We start from the raw sequence: 17,921 nt of genomic DNA, 5'->3' as shown, positions 1-17,921 counted from the left end.
GAGGCTGTTTCCTAGGAAGACTTTGTGGGAGTTGGTGCCACAGAGGAAGCGCAACCCCTGCTTCTTCTCAGAGGGCCGCTCATGTGGCGGGATTTCTCCTCAGGTCTAACACTCCAGCTCTGGGCTCGGTTGCACAATCAGTTTGTCCAGTTCTATCCTGATGAAAAAGAGGAACAATTCTTATAGAATCTCTCAAATAACCACATTGCTGGTACAGATGGAGAGGCTCAGAGGAAATATTTGTGAATTCGGACAGGTCTGTGAAAACAGGACGCCATTTAAAAAATGCTGTGTGGTTTTCTCTGCCTTTGTTTTTTGCAGGGAAAGATTGGCCCTGAGCTAACATCTGTTGCCAATTTTCCTCTTTTTTTTTTAACTCCTCAAAACCACAGTGCATGGTTGTATATCCTAGTTGTAAGTCCTTCCAGTTCTTCCAAGTGAGCTGCCACCACAACATGGCAACTGACAGACGGGAGGTGTGGTTCTGTGCCCAGGAAATGAACCAGGGCCATCAAAGCAGTGAGAGCCCTGAACTTTAACCACTAGGCCAACAGGGCTGGCTCAAGAATGCTATGTTTTTAAGAATGTTTGTGTGGGAGGCAGAATGCTAAGGTAGCCCCCACAATTCTTGCTGGTGCACACACCCTGTATAATCCCTGCTCCCCGAGTGTGGAGAGGAAACTGTGAATAGGCTGGACAGTTACTGTCATGATTACATCATAGAAGACCCTGACCTAGCAGATTGAAGAGACATTTTTCTCCTCTGGCCTGAAGTAGAATTAAACTACCATGCTGTGAGAGTAGGAGGCCGTGTGACAAGAACCTGAGGTGGCTTCCAGGAGCTAAGAGTGGCCCCCGGCCAATAGCCAGCCAGAAAGTGGGACCTCAGTCCTACAGCTGCAAGGAACTGAATTTTGTCAACAACTGGTGATCCTGGAAGTGGACCCCAAGCCTCAGAGGAGAGCACAGCCCTGGCTGATCCCTCGATTGCAGCCATGTAACACTCCGAGAGGAGGACTCAGCGAAGTAAGCCGTACCCTGACTCCTGACCCACAGACACTGTGAGCTAATACATGGTGTTGTTGTAAGCTGCAAAGTTCGAGAGGCAACTGGTCCTTGCTTAAGATAGAAACATGGGTCCCAAGAACAACAGATGGTTGTAGCTGGGTTGCCTCTTAACTGAAATGATGATCCAGTTTGAAAATAAATTCATTAGATAATAACACAATAATAAGACTTCACTCATAAGAAAGGGCCTTGTGAATTTTTTATTCCAAATATCATATTAATACGAGTTTGGAATTTGGCTTTCTTTCTGTTAAAACACCAAATTGGTCTTGGTGTATTCAGTCTAGTCCAAGCAATGGGTAGTGAAAGGTGATTTTTGGTGTAACCTGCCCAGAGAGAGGAGATTCTGAATGTACAAGAACAAGCCCTTGGATTTGGCTGAGTTGTCATGCCTCTGGTTTAAAACACAAACCGAGATTTTTTCTCACTTCTGAAAGAGCTAATTTCAATTCTGCTCCATTTTAAAAAAATCTGATCAGATATGTGACTATTAAGAAAAATGTAATGTGTTCAACTAAACTGAATTATTCTGATAAATGTTTTTATATCAATAGTAATTATGATCCATGGGGTATCAACTCAAGGATCATTTCCAAGAGCCTAACTTAACTTAAGTGATTGGATTAATACTAATTTTAGTTAATTATTTAATGATCTTTGGATACTGGGGTGGTTTCTTTTCTTTCTTTCTTTCTTTCTTTTTTTTTTTTTGAGGAAGATTAGCCCTGAGCTAACTAACTGCCAATCCTCCTCTTTTTGCTGAGGAAGACTGGCCCTGAGCTAACATCCATGCCTGTCTTCCTCTACTTTATACGTGGGACGCCTACCACAGCATGGCGTTTGCCAAGCGGTGCCATGTCCGCACCCAGGAACCGAATGGGTAAACCCTGGAGGAAACGTGTGAACTTAACCACTGCGCCACGGGGCTGGCCCCTTTTTCTTTAAGATTTTATTTTTTTCCTTTTTCTCCCAAAGCCCCCCAGTTGTGTATCTTTTAGTTGTGGGTCCTTCTAGTTGTAGCATGTGGGATCTGCCTGATGAGCGGTGCCATGTCAGCACCCAGGATTCGAACCAGCGAAACTCTGGGCCGCTGAAGCAGAACGCTTGAACTTAACCACTGGGCCATGGGGCGGGCCCCTGGGATGGTTTCTAAGTAAGAGAAAACCCTGAAAAGCCGGTCTCAAGGAATAGATTTGGTATTTCTACCTTGACTTCCTACTTGTACACATTGTAGAGTAGCATAAATTTGGGTCTCATTAATGAGTGTGTTCCTTTTGACACTTTAAGAAGGTGTGAAAAGTATGAATGGCTGTTGGGGGTGATATCCTGCAAGGCTGTCAGCTTTGCTGTCTGCAACATGCTTGTATAGGACAGATCCTTTGAAACCACTTTCCTCTGAGTTTTCTCTTTGAAGAAGTGAGTTACTTTGGTTAAAAGTTTAGTGGTCAAGGCTGTTCTGACAATGGAGCACAAACAGCCTGGCAAGCTAACAGGCTGAGTTTTGTTTATCAAAGACTAAGGGAGTAGTTTTGTTCTGAACTAGAGTGTCTGATTGTTCCAGAACGCAAAGGAAGATAGTGTGAGTCAACCCTTGGGCGTGTTTATAAAGCTAGAGAACATTTGTAGAAAGTAAACTTTATTTGCCTGACTTTACATTTACTACAAAAAATGAGATTGAAAAGGTGCAATGAAATGTGTTAGAATTTGGCAACGTTCGGTGTTTGAGAGACTTTATTCATAGCCTTACATTTTTCTTAACATTATGTGGAATTTTAGGAAGTTTGGATTAACTGGTTGTTTCATGAGAAAACAAATCTAAATCTTACCAAAAAACAGTAAACACGAGTTGCATTCTGTACAGATAAGTCAGAGGAAAAGGCGTCAGCGTTTTTAATTCCAAATGGTCGAACCCGGCTGATTTGTCCAAGGATTCACTCTGGTTACCTCACCTTGGATTTGCGTATAAAATGCTTCTGAGATGGCCGTTGAGGTTTTTTCTCTTCTCTTCTTCCAAATTCAAGCACGTGGAAGGCGTTAGAGGCGTTTCCCCAGCACGCTCCCCCGCTGCTCCCGCCTGTGCATGTCGGGTCGCCGGATTACACACGCTCGGGTGCCCCGGCACATTTGGATTTCGGATCAGCAACGACGACGTGTTGCAGTATGAGCCTGTTCCAAATATCGCAGGGGACATAGTGTAGTAAAATATCTCGTTGTTTGTCTGAAATTCAGGTTTACCTGGGCGTCCTGCGCTGGCGTTTGCCGAGTCTCGCAGCACCAGCCGGGTGAGACGTGGTCAGCGCCGCGTCTCCAGACGCCGGTGAGACCAGGGTCCCCTCCCGGGAGGGGACGGCGTCGCCTCCTGGAACCCGTGTCGCGACCGCCCTCGGCGGAGGTGGCCTGCGCTTGGAGCGGGAGGCGGCCGCTTCCGTCCGTCGCAGGCGCCCCGGGCCGGGTCAAGGCGAACCAGAGAAACCGCGTGTCCCCTCCCGGGCGCACGGAAGCGTCGCCTCTTTGACAAATCGACCCGCCAGCAAGAACTGACGCACCGGGTCCCCGTGACCCGTCACCAGCGGAGCGGACCCCACCGCCTGGCCCAGGACGCCACAGCCCGGGCGGCGACAAGGCGCGGGCTGGCGACACAGACGCGGAGCGCAGGAGGCGCCGGGAGGAGGGGGACAGAGGGCCGGAGGCCGAGCTGCCCGGCTCCCGGCGTCGCTCCCGGAGCCAGAAGGACGAATGTGGGCTGGACCAGCCCACGGTGCACAGGCGCACGCGGGCCTCCGGGCCGTGGGGACCTCGAACCCTCAGAGCGACGTTTTAAAAGATTAGAATACATGAGTCTCATACAAAGATGGAATGAACACACGGCAAAGATTTCTCTAACTGGCTAATGAGGAAGCAGCGGGATGGTGCCGGGGTCAAGCACCAGCGTTTGTCGATGGTGTCTAGATGACTCCATGGTGCCCGGGGCGGTGGGGGGAGGGGGGTGGCTAGGACCGCGCTTGTCCAAAGTGCAGACCGAGAACCAGGATCATCTGCGGGATGCTGGAAATGCAGACTCTGGATCTCCGAACTAGCACCCGCACCTAACAGGGACCTCTGTGAACGCTGGAGGCGCTCAGGGCCCAGTGATCTAACGCTGCCCTTGATGCTCCTGGAGAGATGACGACGTACCAGACTCTGCTCTCATTAGGGTGACCACCATCCCCTTCTGCCCAGGACTGAGTGTACTCATGGGATGCGGGGCTTTCTATGGCAAAAACTGGGAGTGTCCTGGGCGAACCAGGAGGAGCTGGTCACCCTGGCTGTGTTCTGGCTGCACCCACCTTCCTTCATTGAAACCTGCCCATCAGCAGTGCCTGAGCTGACCCCCTATACCTCCCATGCAGGCTCCTTCCCTGGTTCTCACCACTTCTCCTTTCTGCCCCCGCCCCTTCCTGCCCAGGTCAGTCACTCATCCTCCCTTGCCAGCCTCAGCGATAAGACCCAGTTCCCGTCCTTCCTTCGGACCCTGGCTAGTGACCTCACGTCCTCCCGCCTGGTGGCCCAGCTTGTTGTCCACTTCGGATGGTCCTGGGTGGGCATTCTGGCCCAGGACGATGACTACGGGCAGCAGAGCAGCTCACTGGTGATCCAGGAGCTGGGCCAGGCAGGCATCTGCATTGAGTTCCACCTCCACGTCCCCTCCCAGCCGTCCCTGGAGAAGACGGAAGCCCTCGTCCGGGAGATGGGCCGCTGCACCGCCACTGGCATCATCGTCTTCGTGAGCAACTTGAGTTTCCAGATCATCCTGCAGGGCTTGCTGGGCCAGGGCATCTCGGGCCGGGTCTGGGTCAGCCGGGAGACGCTGCACGCTGCTCTGGCCCTGAGCATCCCCGGCGTGTCCCAGGTCCTGCAGGGCTCCTTCAGCCTTCTGCAGCGCACCAGCCAGGTCCTCGGGTTCCCCGAGTTCTTTGCTCGCCTGCACCCTGCCCGGACCCCAGAGGACATGTTCATAGAGAGATTCTGGGAGGTCACCTTCAGATGCACGTGGCCCCGTGGGAGCCGAGGGCCAGTGGGAAACAGCTCGGTGGCAGGGGGCATCCGGTTCTGCTCTGGGAACGAGAGCCTGATAGGTTGGGAGTACCCCTTCCAGGACGTGGTTAAACTGGATGTCGGGTACCCGGCCGTCTACAGCATCGCCCACGCCCTGCAGGACCTGGGCACCTGCGAGCAGGGGGACGGGACATGTGCAGACCCTTGGCACTTCCAGCCCTGGCAGGTGAGAGGGGACCCTGTGGACGCTGCAGGGCGGTGCTGGGAGCAGGGGGCTCACTCTGCCCCAGCGAGGGAGAAGCACAGAGATGGGGCTGTTCAGTGAGGATGAGCAGCGGAAGCCACACGGCTGGGGTGCTGGGGCAGAGGGAATGTGGAGGCTCCCTCTGGGAGTCAGGATGGCGAGACAGTAGAGGCCAGGTTGGGTAGGCCCTACAGGGGTCTGGACTCTGCTTGGGGTGTCATGGGGGGCTGAGGAAGGGAGTGCATGACCAGACAGAGTCCCTGGAGCTAGGACCGCACTGTAACTTTCGCAGGTCCCTTCAGCCATTAAAAAAATATTAAAAATTATCTTTTACTACTGCATTGCTGTCAAAGCTAACATAATCTGGGCTGGATTTGTTATTATATATTAATTATTACTTAATCTGTTTTATCTTCCAATTTTACAAGAAGTTAAAATTAAAATATTTTCATGGGCCCCTGAGAGTACAGTGGGCCCTGTGGATAAGTTGGCCCTGCCTAGTCACTGGCCTGAGGCATTTTGGACAGACCCCAGGGATGGGCCCTGGCCAAACTACGGCATCACCCTTCCTTCCCTAGCTTCTGCATCCCCTCAGGAAGGTGCATTTCAAGACCGTTGATGGGACAGAGATTGTCTTTGATGCCAATGGAGATATGGTTACAACATTTGACCTTCTTCAAGGGCAGAAGACCCCTGAAGGCCTGTTCCGCTTTGTCCGAATAGGCATACTCAACCCACAAGCTTCCTCAGGGCAGAGCATGATGGTCCAGATGATGAAGGAGGACTTCCAGGTGAGTTGTCTGGGTGCACGGATGACCCCAGTCCTGGCATATTAAAATCGGAGGAGAACTCAGAGACCAGAGGTCCAAGTTGCTATTTGATGCATAAAGTGGGTGGAGCTTTAAATTGGGCCAATCATAACTCAGCTGTGTTGTTGAGCCATACCAGACCCTCATATTAGGGGATAAAAGTCATTTATTCACCATCAAAAATGAAAATATTGGAGCCCCTGAAGTTGAAGTAGAGTCTGCATCAGGAGTTACCACTTGAGTATCTTCTTGTCTGTCCTCGGGGACCTGCTCAGTGAGGAAGTGGGGCCTTTACTTCCTCCTCTGGGAAGACAGGAATCCCCCTCACCAAACACACCCCATCCAGCATCTGGAGGGGGCAGGACAGGTGTTCTCATTTCATTTAGTAGCAAAGTTAGTTGCCACCTTAGGATGGGTGTGTCCAGGTGTCCACTCTGGCCCACGGACTCCTCTGGGCCGCCTGGCACCATCAGTGGACGTGTGACTCCCTCCACTGCAACTTCATCTTCCCGTGTCCTCAGCGCCTCCAGTCAGTGTTGGCCTTTAGGTTTTCCAGTGAGAGTCAGGCTCTGGTCTCTGGGCCCCTCAAGCCCAGGGGACACAGGCTAAGCATCCCGAGGAGTCTTGTGAAGTCTCTTTCCATTGGCCTGAGCCACGGAGGGCCCTCTGCTCCCCTCTGGAAGTGGGGAACCCAGCGCCCACACTTCTCTTAGGTCTGTTCCCCCCAGGTTCCCTCCCTACAACTCTTACCCAGAGGCAGCAGGTGGACTCAGGGAGGCAGAACTGTGGAGGGCTGCTGGCTGGGATCAGCACCAACTCTTCTTACTGTGGGAACCTCAGAGAGGCTGGAAGGGTGCCCTTTCATGCCATGTTCCAGAGCTTTCCCACGTCAGCCAGGTGAGCACCACCTGAGGGTTTACTGCATTTGCTGTATCCGTGGGTGCCTCTCGACTCTGACTTCTCTGTAACTGAGGTGTTTTTTCTCCTGAAAGGAGCCTCATCTTCTTGTGGGTGGGAAGGACACTGGGACTGCTTCCTTAGGTTGTTCCAGCACGGGGACCTGTGCCCTGTGCCCTGGACTGGTTGCCAATGACACCCTCTGCTCCTCTGTCCTCAGGTCCCCAGCTCTGCCTGCAGCAAGAGCTGTGCTCCAGGATCCAGCCAGATCATGCGCCAGGGAGCCCCTCACTGCTGTTTTGACTGCAGCCCCTGCCCCGAGGGACACTTTGCAGACCAAAGAGGTAAGGGCTCGCAGAGGCTGAATCTAGAGAGGCCATCAAGGCACCTCCAGTCTCTCAAATCCCCAATCCAGTGACTTGTTCTGTGGACTTTGTGTGGACTTTGGACGGGGGCTGCTGTGGAGTGGTAGAGGGCTGGCCAGGAAGTCACTCTTATAATTATTTTTACGTAAACATTTTATTGAACTATAACAGGCAAATACATGAATCCTAAGTGTGTAGCCCGATGAATTCTTCCTTAGCGAACGCCCCGGGTACCTGGTCCCCAGATGGAGAAACAGAGCCTGACGCCCCCTGGAGTCCCTGGGGCCCCTGCTCAGTCTTTGCTTCCCAGGGAACTGCCATCTTAACTTCTATGAACATTGATGGGTTTTGATTCCTATAAGTGGACTCGCAGAGTGAATGTTCTGTTGTGCCTCATTTTTCCTCCACCTTGTGTTTGTGAGATTCACCTCAGCAGTATGTGTAGTCGTGGCTCTCCCAGTCTTGTGCCTGGTATGACCCCCCAGTGTAGACACACCATGACTTGGCCGGCAGGAGCTGTAGAGAGCAGTGCTGCTGTGGATGCCGCTGGCCATGTCTTCTGGGGACACATGGATGCATTTCTGCTGTTGTGGCACTGCCGGACCACAGGGTGGATGAACGTTTGGCTTTAGTGGACTACAAGTGTCAGCAGCACCCACTTGCTCTCTGTGTTCATTTCTTGCAGCTGCTGCAACAAATTACCACAAGCTAAGTGGCTTAAAACCACACACATTTATTATTTCATAGTTTCTGTTGGTCAAAAGTCCATGTACAGTGTGCTTCATCTGGATCCTCTGCTTAGTGTCTCACAAGGCTAAAATCAAGGTGTTGGGAGGGCTGTGATCTCTGCTGATGGCTCTGGAGAAGAACCTCCTTCCCAGCTCATTCAGGTCATTGGCAGAATTCAGCTCCTTGCAGTTGTAGGATCAAGGATCCCATTTCCTTACAGGTTGTCAGCTGGGGCATCATTCCCAGCTTCTAGAAGCCATTGCATTCCCTGCCACATGGGCTCCCTCCATCTTCAAAGTCAGCAATCTCCCCGACCTTTTCTGCCCCACTGCTCTGCCCCCCTCCCCTCCTCCCAACTTTTAAGGGCTCATGTGATGATTTTGGACCCCTTTGGATAATCCAGGATAGTCTCCCCATCTCAAGATCCTTAACTTAACCACCCCTGCAAAGCCTGCCTTGCCACATGCGGTAACATGTTCACAAGTTCCAGGGATCGGGGTGTGGACATCTTTGGGGGAAGGGGCATTATTCTTCCTCCCACCGTGACCATCCTCACCAGCCCTCTGGGTGTTGGGTCTTTTTATTTCAGCCATTCTGGGTGGGCATGTAGCGCTATCTCACTGTGGTTCAGAGCAGTAATTTTAAGTAATCTCCAAAGGAAGGGGGGCAGAATTGGTGAGAATTGCTGTATTAGTTCGCTGGGGCTGCTATAACAAAATACCACAGACCGGGTGGCTGAAACAACAGACATTTATTTTCTCACAGTTCTGGAGGCTAGAAGTCCAAGATCAAGGTGTTGGCAGGTTGGTTTCTCCTGAGGCCTCTCTACTTGGTCTGCAGATGGCTGTCTTCTCACACTGTGTCCTCACCTGGTCACCCCTCTGTGCATGCCTGTGTCCTAATCTCTTCTTATAAGGACACCAGTCATGTTGGACTAGGGCCCACCCTGCTGACTTTATTTTACCATAATGACCTCACCTCTGATTTACTATCTTCAAATACAGCCACATTCTGAGGTACTGGGGGTTAGGAGTTCAACATGGGAATTTTGGGGGATCTTAAGTCAGCTCATAACACTTGCTAATAAGAACAGTTACTGCTACTACCTGGAAAAAATTTAACTATTTAAAAAATAACATAACTCGTGTATAGGCGTGCATTTTTCCTTGTGCCTCTGGTGCTGACATGGCCCATCCCTGCACTGATGACTATGAATAATTCACAAATGTAGGGGATTTGGTGTAAGACAGGACGAGAATAGTTGATAGCACTGTATAAGTGAAATTTGCTAAGAGAGTAGAACTTAAACGTGGTCACCAAAAAAAGAAAAATATTCGAGGCGATGGATGTGTTAACTAGATTTCACAGTGTGTATGTATATCAAATCATCACGACGCAATATAGTAAATATCTTATAATTTATTTGCCAACTATATGTCATTAAAGCTGAAAAAAGGCAAAACTGCTTCCGCGGCAGTCACCTTGCACGCGGTCCTGTGTCCCCGCAGACATGGCGCGCTGCCTCCCGTGCCCCGGCGAGCAGGCGCCCAGCCCGGCGCGGGACGGCTGCCGGCCGCTGCCCGAGATTTTCCTGAGCTGGCGCGAGCCGCTGGGCCAGGCGCTGGCGGCGGGCGCGGTGGCGCTGGCGGCCGCGGCGCTGGGGACGCTGACGCTGTTCCTGCGGCGCCGGCGCGCACGCGCGGTTAGGGCGGCCCACGGCGCGCTCAGCCGGGCCCTGCTCGGCGCGCTGGCGCTCTGCTCCCTCAGCGCGCTGCTCTTCCTCGGCCCGCCGCGCGCCGCCACCTGCCTGCTCCGCCGGGCCGCCTTCGCCGTGGTCTTCGCCGTCGCCGTGTCCTGCGTCCTGGCCAAGACCCTGGCCGTCGTGCTGGCCTTCCGAGTCACCAGGCCAGACGACCCACTCCGCGTGTGCCTGGGCCCCCGGGCCTCCGCCGCGGTCGTGCTGGGCGCCTCGTCGCTGCAGGTGCTGCTCTGCGGGCTCTGGCTGAGCATCTCCCCGCCGGTCCCGCAGAGGGACACGGCCTCCGAGCCCGGCCACGTGGTCGTGCGGTGCCAGGAGGGCTCCGGCGCCGCCTTCTACTGCATGCTGGGCTACCTGGGCCTCCTGGCGGCGGTCACCCTCTCCGTGGCCTTCCTGGCCAGGCGTCTGCCCGCTGCCTTCAACGAGACCAAGCTGCTCACCCTCAGCATGCTGCTCTTCTGCAGCGTCTGGACGGCCTTCCTGCCCCTGTACCACAGTGCGCGCGGCAAGGCCACCGTGGCCGTGGAGGTCTTCTCCATCCTGGCCTCCACCGCAGGGCTGCTGGGCTGCATCTTCCTCCCCAAGTGCTACATCATCCTGCGGAGGCGCGAGCAGAACGTCCCGGCCCGGTTATGGCGTGGATGCGGGCCAAGCGGGGAAGGCAGAGCCAGGAGCTCCCGGGCAGCTGTGTCCCCAGGCCCCTGCCACAAACCCTCCTGAGCCTGTCCTCGCTGAAGAAGCCAGGGCCACAGGATCTGGACTCATTGTTTTTCTGCCGCTTAAAAGAGATTAAGAGATGAAGCACAGAAAGCGGGATGTTAATGACTGCTAGATCAAGATGTGAGCAAGTGGATGGTCACCGCCTATTCTCTTTGTCTATATTGTTTAAATTATCCACAACTTAAAAAGTTTGAAAAAAGCCTATGATGCAATAATGATAATCTTAAAGATAATAACAAGTGTTGGTGAGGATGTGGGGAAGTTGAAACCCTCATCCACTGCTGGTGGGAACGTCAAATGGTGCAGCTGCTTTGGAAAACAGTCAGCACTTCTCCAAAAGGGTCCAGGTAGAATTAGCATATGACCGAGTAATTCCACTCTTAGATGGGCAGACGAGAGAAATGAAAACGTACGTCCCCACAAAAACTTGTGCACAAATGTTAAGAGCAGCCAAAAAGTAGAAACAACTCAAATGTCTGTCAACTGATGAATGGGTAAACACAATATGCCACATCCATACAATAGGATGTTATTTGACAACAAAAAGGAATGAAGTACCAACACAGGCTATACCAAGGATGAACCTTAGAAATATGCAAGTGAAGGAGGCCTGTCACAAAAGACCATACACTGTATGCTTTCATTTATATGAAATGTCCCAAAGAGGCGAATCCATACAGTTGGTGGGTGGTTGCCTAGGCCTCGGGGGAGGAGGGATTGGTTGGTGATGGCTAAGAGTGCAACCTTTCTTTTTGGCATGAAGAAATAATCTAACATTGATTGTGGTTTATGGTTGCACAACTGTCTGAATATGCTAAAACCCACTGAATTTACACTTTAGGTGAATTTTGTGGTATGTGAATTATATCTCAATAAAGCTGTTACCAAAAAACAAAAAGAGGATCAATTACAAAGTGTGGTCTTTCGTTATATCCTAATTTTTAAAAAGATGAAACTATTAAAAAAATTGAGATAATTATAAGTTGGAATACTGAAGATTCAATGGAGTAAAGAAATTATTTTTCTAAAATTTTAATGGGATTATGCTTATGTTAGAAAACAGTCCTTATCTTTTGGAACTATGTATTGTAGTTCAAATGGTATAGTGTTTGGGGTTTGCTTGCAAATGATACAAAATGGCAGAGTGACTGGGGGAACACTAGCCCTAGGTGGATGGTCATTGGGACTACATTATGGAGACCTAGAGGCTCAATGTTCTCCGCTGTCTGCTTTTGTGTGTGTCCAAAATTCTCTATAATAAATGGTTTTGAAAATTCCTTAAAGAACCACAAAGAAGAGCATAGAGAACACGGATTGGTGAATCCACCTTGTACAGAAAATGGCTGTACAAATGCATGGGATCCACAGTCATGCAGGGTGTGAAAAGTGTGTGGGAACCATCTCCCTTGAAGCACTAGGTTCAGACTCAGAGCTCTGGGAGACGCCCCATTCTGAGCAGAAGAAATGCCTCACTTCCAGCACATACGCCCAGCCCAGAGGGGCTCCTGCTCAGAGACGTGAGAACAGGCCTACAAGAAAAGGTAGTCCAAGGCTCCATCTCCAAATCCGTTCCCAAATCTAGATTTTGCTTTCAGAATTGTATTGACAGTTCTAGTTGTTAGCAGAGGAAAGTTCTCCAAATTTAATCATCATCATCCAAGAAAAAAGTGACCCAAGCAAGGTTATCCAATTTTACATTATTGCCAAGAGAACATAAATGATGTGAAAATCTCGATTATAACAACATAATTAGTGATTTGGCTGGAAAACCCCATAAATTACATTTTACGGAAGAAATATCTGATGATTTATGAATGATGCCTGCTGTCACCACCCACCCAAGAAACAGAAACACCCGGACGTGGACATAACATTTAAGTACCGTCTTTGTCCCATATAAAAAGCACATCGCGTGGGGGGCCAGCCCGGTGGTGTAGTGGTTACGTTGGAGTCCTCCAATTCGGTTCGCAGGTTTGGGCACCCCGGTGTGGACATACACACCGCTCACCAACCCACGCTGTGGCGGTGTCCCATATACAAAATAGAGGAAGATTGGTACAGATGTTAGCCCAGCGACAATCTTCCTCACCAAAAAAGAAAAGCACATCGCGACCTTTACTCTTATTTCATCCCCAGGAACGTGTACTGTGAATGAAGCATCTTTGACAGCAGCGCGGACGACCGGTGCCCTCAGATGCCCCACGCGCTGCTGCAGAGCCTTCTGAGAGGTGTAGTCCCCACCTCCAGCGCAGGACACTCCCAGGGCCTGGGGACATGGACTACAGCTCCCAGAAGATCTTGTTCCTAGGCAACGCCGACTTTCTGGGGCCTCCCACTGCTTCCCTCCATCGGCCGGAGAACCGCACCGCGGAGCCTTCTGGGAGATGTAGTACTAGGCTCTAGATGTCCAAGCGCGCCGCCCGCTGGACACGACTAGCGTAACTCTAAATCCCTTTAAGTCCTAGAATTCTCATCCCGAGGCTTCCTGGATTCTTGGAACCGCCGACCGCGCGCTTCTGGAGGTCAGGACGGCCGCTCAACGGTAATTTCTTGGAATCATAGTGAGATAAATCTACCTGAGCCCAGCATAGGCCAGGCCGGGGACCCTGCACTACAATGTAGTCCCGGAAGGCCCCGTCCCCAGAACTGGCCCAGTTGCGCACGCCCATTGGAAGGCCACCCTCACCGCCGCGCCTTCTGGGAAATGTAGTCTGGCTCCTCCGGCCCTCAGTGGCTGGACAGATCTAGGGCTCGGGCCGTAGGTCTACAACTCCCAGAACCGCCACCGCGGCTGCGTCCCCACGCTCCAGGCTTCTCGCCGCGCACTCCCATTGGTCAGAAGGCCGCGCCACGGGGCCTTCTGGTCACGGTAGTTCCGCTTCCCGCTCGGCACGGGGATCCGGCGGAGAGGCTTCGCTAGGTCAGGACCATCGGTTCTGTCCGAAGGCGACGTGCCCCGGGTCTCGCTCCAGGTCCGCCAGGAGAGCTGCGGGCTCCAGGCCGCGCCAAGCTGCGGAGACGCTGGACCGCTGCGGGTCGGGCCGTTCCTACGCGCCCTCCAGGCCTGCCTTGGGCGCGACGGGGCGGGCGGAGATGACAGCCGCGGGGCCAATGGCACCGCGCCACCCGGTGAGTGGCGCTCCCCCTCCGCCGAGCGGGTTCGCGTCTCCTCCATGCCGGGCGCGGTGACTCCTCCACCCGTGAGCCTGGGGCCGACATCGCGCCTTCCTCCAAGCTTCCCCCCGGCCCGCCGTCTGTCCCAGGAGGGACGCAGACGAGGGGAGACCTGCCTGGGCCTGCGACCCTCAGTGGATCAGTCAAGTCCCGCAACCACTAAAGGTCCCATCACAGACCTCCGGGCAAGAAAGTGCCTGGCCTGGACGGCTTCAGCCGCCACGCCGGCAGGGACATGGTTCCGGCCGCGACGGCGTCCGAAGCGGTTGCCTCTAGCAGGGAGCACCTCTCAGTTGGTTCTAAGGGAGACGGCACGCTGCTCCGAGCTCAGCTGCCTCATGTGAAAATCCAAAAAGCAGACCCCGGGAGGTGGGAACCGCTTCCTGACTGTGGTGAGGATTCAGCGAACTTCCGTGAGGCAGAGAGCTTAGTACCGTTCCCGGCCAGCCAGGGAAACCCGGGGCAAACGTTAACGTGGTTAGCGGCAGATGTTAACATTTTCATCCTTTTGTTCCTGGTGGTGTAAAAAGGAAGGGGTATCCCAAAGGGGACTGTAGGTGTCCATCTTATGGAAGATAAGTAGGTGATCAAGAAATGGGCGGGATTCTTAGGGGGTAAACATTTTGAGGTTATGGTGGCTCCTGTCTGAAACGGCTGATGCAGACCCCCGGTGGCCCCAGGAAGGCTCAAGTGTATCCCTCGGGAGCCAGAACCCTTTCACGACGTCTCCCTGCACACCTGGGCCTGTGCTCAAGTTCTTTGTGGGCCCCTCTCCCTGCGCCTGCGGGAGCTTTGCGGACATAACGGTCTTGGCTCAGCAGTTAGGGGGCTGACATTTCAGGAGCAGGTAATCTTCGATGACGTGGCTGTGGACTTCACCCAGGAGGAGTGGAGGCTGCTGGGCCCCGCCCAGAGGACCCTGTACCACGAAGTGATGCTGGAGACCTTTAGGCACCTGGTCGCTGTGGGTGAGGCTGGGACCTGTGTGGAATTCTGTCTGCTTGGGGTCTCTGCAGAGTGGGTCTGACCTGGCTGGGAGCGTGGGATCACTGAACCCTAGGAGGACTTCTCCTCCAAACCTGACGGCCTGATCTCTCACTTGGACAGGGCCTGGGATCCCCAAGCCACATATCGTTGCCCAGCTGGAGCTCGGGGTAGAGCCATGGAGGATGGACAGAGGACTCTCTCAAGATCCCTGCCCGGGTGAGATGGGGAAAGGAGCTTTACAGTCAGTGTTTATATTTTCCTTCTTCTCTGCCCTTCCTTGTACTTTTCATTGCCTTTGGCATTTCTGTAATTCCATCTGGGATCATTTTCCTTTTGCCTGAAGAGCTCCCTGTATCATTTCGTTTAGAGTGACAAAATTCCCCCACTTTGTGTTTGCCTGAAAATGACTTTGTTTCCTCATCATTTTGGAAAGACACTTTAAGCAGAGAATTTTAGGTTGGCAGTTGTTTCTTTTTTCAGCACTTGCCACCATGCTGTTGTCTTCTGGGCTCCATGTTTTCTGTTGAGAAGTCAACCCTCCATCTTGTTATTGTGGCTTTTTATTTTTTTGCTAACACAACTTTCTTAAATGCACAAATTTTAAGTGTACAATCAAAAACTTTTGACAACTGTATACACATGTATCATTGTCACCCAAATCAAGCGTGAGGACATTTTCATTATCTCACAAAGTTCCTTTGTTACTTCTTTGCCTTTAACAAAGGCAACTACTGTTCACATTTTTTTTTCCACCATAGACTACTTTGGCCTCTTCTAGACCTTCATATAAAGAGAATCATACATTATTTCTCTTGTGTAAGGCTTACCTTAACATTTCTGAGATTCATCTGTGTTATTGTATGCATTATAAGCCTGTTCCTTTTTACTGCTGAATAAAATTCCACTTTTCGTGGGGTTTTTTTGGTTTTTTGTTTGAGGAAGATTAGCCCTGAGCTAACTACTGCCAATCCTCCTCTTTTTGCTGAGAAACACTGGCCCTGAGCTAACATCCGTGCCCATCTTCGTCTACTTTATATATGGGACACCTGCTACAGCATGGCTTTTGCCAAGCAGTGCCATGTCCGCACCTGGGATTGGAACTGGTGAACCCTGGGTTGCCAAGAAGCGGAACATGCGAAGTTAACCCCTGTGCCACTGGGCCGGCCCCCTCTGTGGATTTCTTACACAATCATATCATCTGCAAATAAAGATTGTTTTTCTTCTCTAATGTTATTATACTGGCTAGGATCTCCAGTACTTAAAAAAAATTAATTTGTAATTAACATACAGTGAAACCTGATGTTCTTAAGAGCAGTCCAATGAAGATTTATAAATGTATATATTCGTGTGACCCATCCTCCAATCCACACGCAGAATATTGCCATTTTCCCATATGTTTCCTTTGGGTCCCTTTCCAGTTAATACCCTGCCATGTGGCAACCATTGTTCTGATATCTGTCACCCTTGACTATCCAGTACAGTATTGACTAAAAGTGATGCGAGTGGACATCCTTGCCTTGCTCCTGGTATTAGGTGATAGCATTCAATACTTCACCATTAAGTATGATCTGATGCCCTTTATCAGAGTGAGGAACTTCTATTCCTAATTTGCTGAGTTTTTTTCATGAATGGGTGTTAAAATATAACATCAAATGCTCTATTTGCTTCTATTAGCATGATTGTATTTTTTTTTTCGTTGTTCCATTGGTTTCCGCTCTTTCTAATTTCCTTTCCTTGTCTTGGTTTAATTTGCTTTCCTTTTGTCTGGCTTCCTGAGGTAAAAGCTTAGGTCATTAATTTTAATCCTTTCTTTCTAATATTTGCAATTATAGCTGTGCATTTTCCTTTCAGCCTTAATTGCATCCTGCCCATTTTTGAACTGAACAATAATGAAAATACAACACATGAAACTGATTTCTTCTTTGGTTTGTGAAGTGCATTGTTTAATTTGATTTCTTTTATTGATGTCTAGATTAATTCCATTGTGGTTGAAGGACATATTCTGGATGAATTCAGTCTTTTTAAATTTATTGAGAAATGTTTTTATCACACCACATATGGTCTATTTTGGTGAATGTGTATTCTGCTCTTATTGGGTGTGGCATTAGGTAAATGTCAATTAAGTCAAGGTGCTTAATTGTGTTGCATACACTTTATTCTTTTTTTTTTTTTTTTTTTTGAGGAAGATTAGCCCTGAGCTAACTACTGCCAGTCCTCCTCTTTTTTGCTGAGGAATCCTGGCCTTGAGCTAACATCCGTGCCCATCTTCCTCTACTTTATACGTGGGACTCCTACCACAGCATGGCGTGCCAAGCGGTGCCAAGTCTGCACCCGGGATCCGAACCAGCGAACCCCGGGCCGCTGAGAAGTGGAACATGCAAACTTAACCGCTGCGCCACCGGGCCAGCCCCCATACACTTTATTCTTATGGATTTTCTTGTGTGCTTCTTCTATCAGCTACTCAAAGAAGTGTTAAATCTCCAACTATGACTGGATTTGTTTATGGGTTTTTTTAAAGTCAGTTTTTGCTTCGTGTATTTTGAAGCAATGTTACTGGGATTAATGACAAGTCAGGTTGTTATGTCTTCCTGTTGAATATACTCTCTTATCACTGTGAAATGTCCTTCTTTTCCTCTGGTAATATCTCCTGTCTTGATGTTTACTTTACTTGATCTTAATATAGCCAACTGGCTTTCTTGTAGTCAATGTACTGCATTATATGTCTTTTTCTGTATTTTTAGTTTTGGCTTATCTGTAGAAATGTTAAAGTAAGTCTCTTGTAAACAGCACTTAATTGAGTTTTGTTTGTAATCCGTTTTGTCTGTCTTATTCTTTAATATGACAGTTTAGTAAATGTCTGTTTAGTGTATAATTACTGATATGTTTGGGTGTATGTGTACCACCTTGTTATTCTCTACTTGTCTCAGCTGGTCTTTATACCTTGGTTTTTCCATTCTACCTTCTTTTGGATTAATTGGATATTATTTAATATTCCATTTCCCCTTTTTTCCTCCTTTCTTAGCTTTATGTCTGGTAATAGAGTCATGCGCCACTTAATGACGTTGCAGTCAACAACAGACGGTATATACAATAGTGGCCCCATAAGATTAGCACCATATAGCCTAGGGGTGTAG

The 17,921-nt window shown here is 50.4% G+C and overlaps 2 protein-coding genes across 2 annotated transcripts; both read left to right on the top strand.

Annotated features, from left to right (window-relative positions):
- Positions 1 to 4,190: 4,190 nt before the first annotated feature.
- LOC103558255 (extracellular calcium-sensing receptor-like) lies at positions 4,191 to 11,580 on the top strand. Its single transcript, XM_070558822.1, has 4 exons — positions 4,191 to 5,329; positions 5,926 to 6,138; positions 7,274 to 7,397; positions 9,656 to 11,580. The coding sequence occupies exons 1-4, from the start codon at positions 4,307 to 4,309 to the stop codon at positions 10,624 to 10,626; spliced, it is 2,331 nt and encodes a 776-aa protein (XP_070414923.1). The 5' UTR covers positions 4,191 to 4,306; the 3' UTR covers positions 10,627 to 11,580.
- Positions 11,581 to 13,493: 1,913 nt separating this feature from the next.
- On the top strand, positions 13,494 to 17,598 carry LOC103558254 (zinc finger protein 8-like). The gene is made up of 4 exons (XM_070558821.1): positions 13,494 to 13,755; positions 14,642 to 14,768; positions 14,908 to 15,003; positions 16,974 to 17,598. The coding sequence occupies exons 1-4, from the start codon at positions 13,720 to 13,722 to the stop codon at positions 16,976 to 16,978; spliced, it is 264 nt and encodes an 87-aa protein (XP_070414922.1). The 5' UTR covers positions 13,494 to 13,719; the 3' UTR covers positions 16,979 to 17,598.
- Positions 17,599 to 17,921: the final 323 nt, after the last annotated feature.

The sequence above is a fragment of the Equus przewalskii genome, chromosome 9, assembly GCF_037783145.1.
Source record: "Equus przewalskii isolate Varuska chromosome 9, EquPr2, whole genome shotgun sequence".
In the NCBI taxonomy this organism is placed as follows: Eukaryota; Metazoa; Chordata; class Mammalia; order Perissodactyla; family Equidae; genus Equus; species Equus przewalskii.
This window is presented reverse-complemented; position numbering and strand designations above follow the sequence as displayed.

What these genes read in the sequence shown, in the direction of transcription:
- LOC103558255 (XM_070558822.1), top strand. Translation starts at nt 4,307, where the DNA reads ATGCGGGGCTTTCTATGGCAAAAACTGGGAGTGTCCTGGGCGAACCAG. An exon ending in TGATGAAGGAGGACTTCCAG is followed by an intron (nt 6,139 to 7,273) that starts GTGAGTTGTCTG and finishes CTCTGTCCTCAG; the next exon opens with GTCCCCAGCTCTGCCTGCAG. An exon ending in ACACTTTGCAGACCAAAGAG is followed by an intron (nt 7,398 to 9,655) that starts GTAAGGGCTCGC and finishes GTGTCCCCGCAG; the next exon opens with ACATGGCGCGCTGCCTCCCG.
- LOC103558254 (XM_070558821.1), top strand. Translation starts at nt 13,720, where the DNA reads ATGACAGCCGCGGGGCCAATGGCACCGCGCCACCCG. An exon ending in CAATGGCACCGCGCCACCCG is followed by an intron (nt 13,756 to 14,641) that starts GTGAGTGGCGCT and finishes CTGACATTTCAG; the next exon opens with GAGCAGGTAATCTTCGATGA. An exon ending in TAGGCACCTGGTCGCTGTGG is followed by an intron (nt 14,769 to 14,907) that starts GTGAGGCTGGGA and finishes TCACTTGGACAG; the next exon opens with GGCCTGGGATCCCCAAGCCA.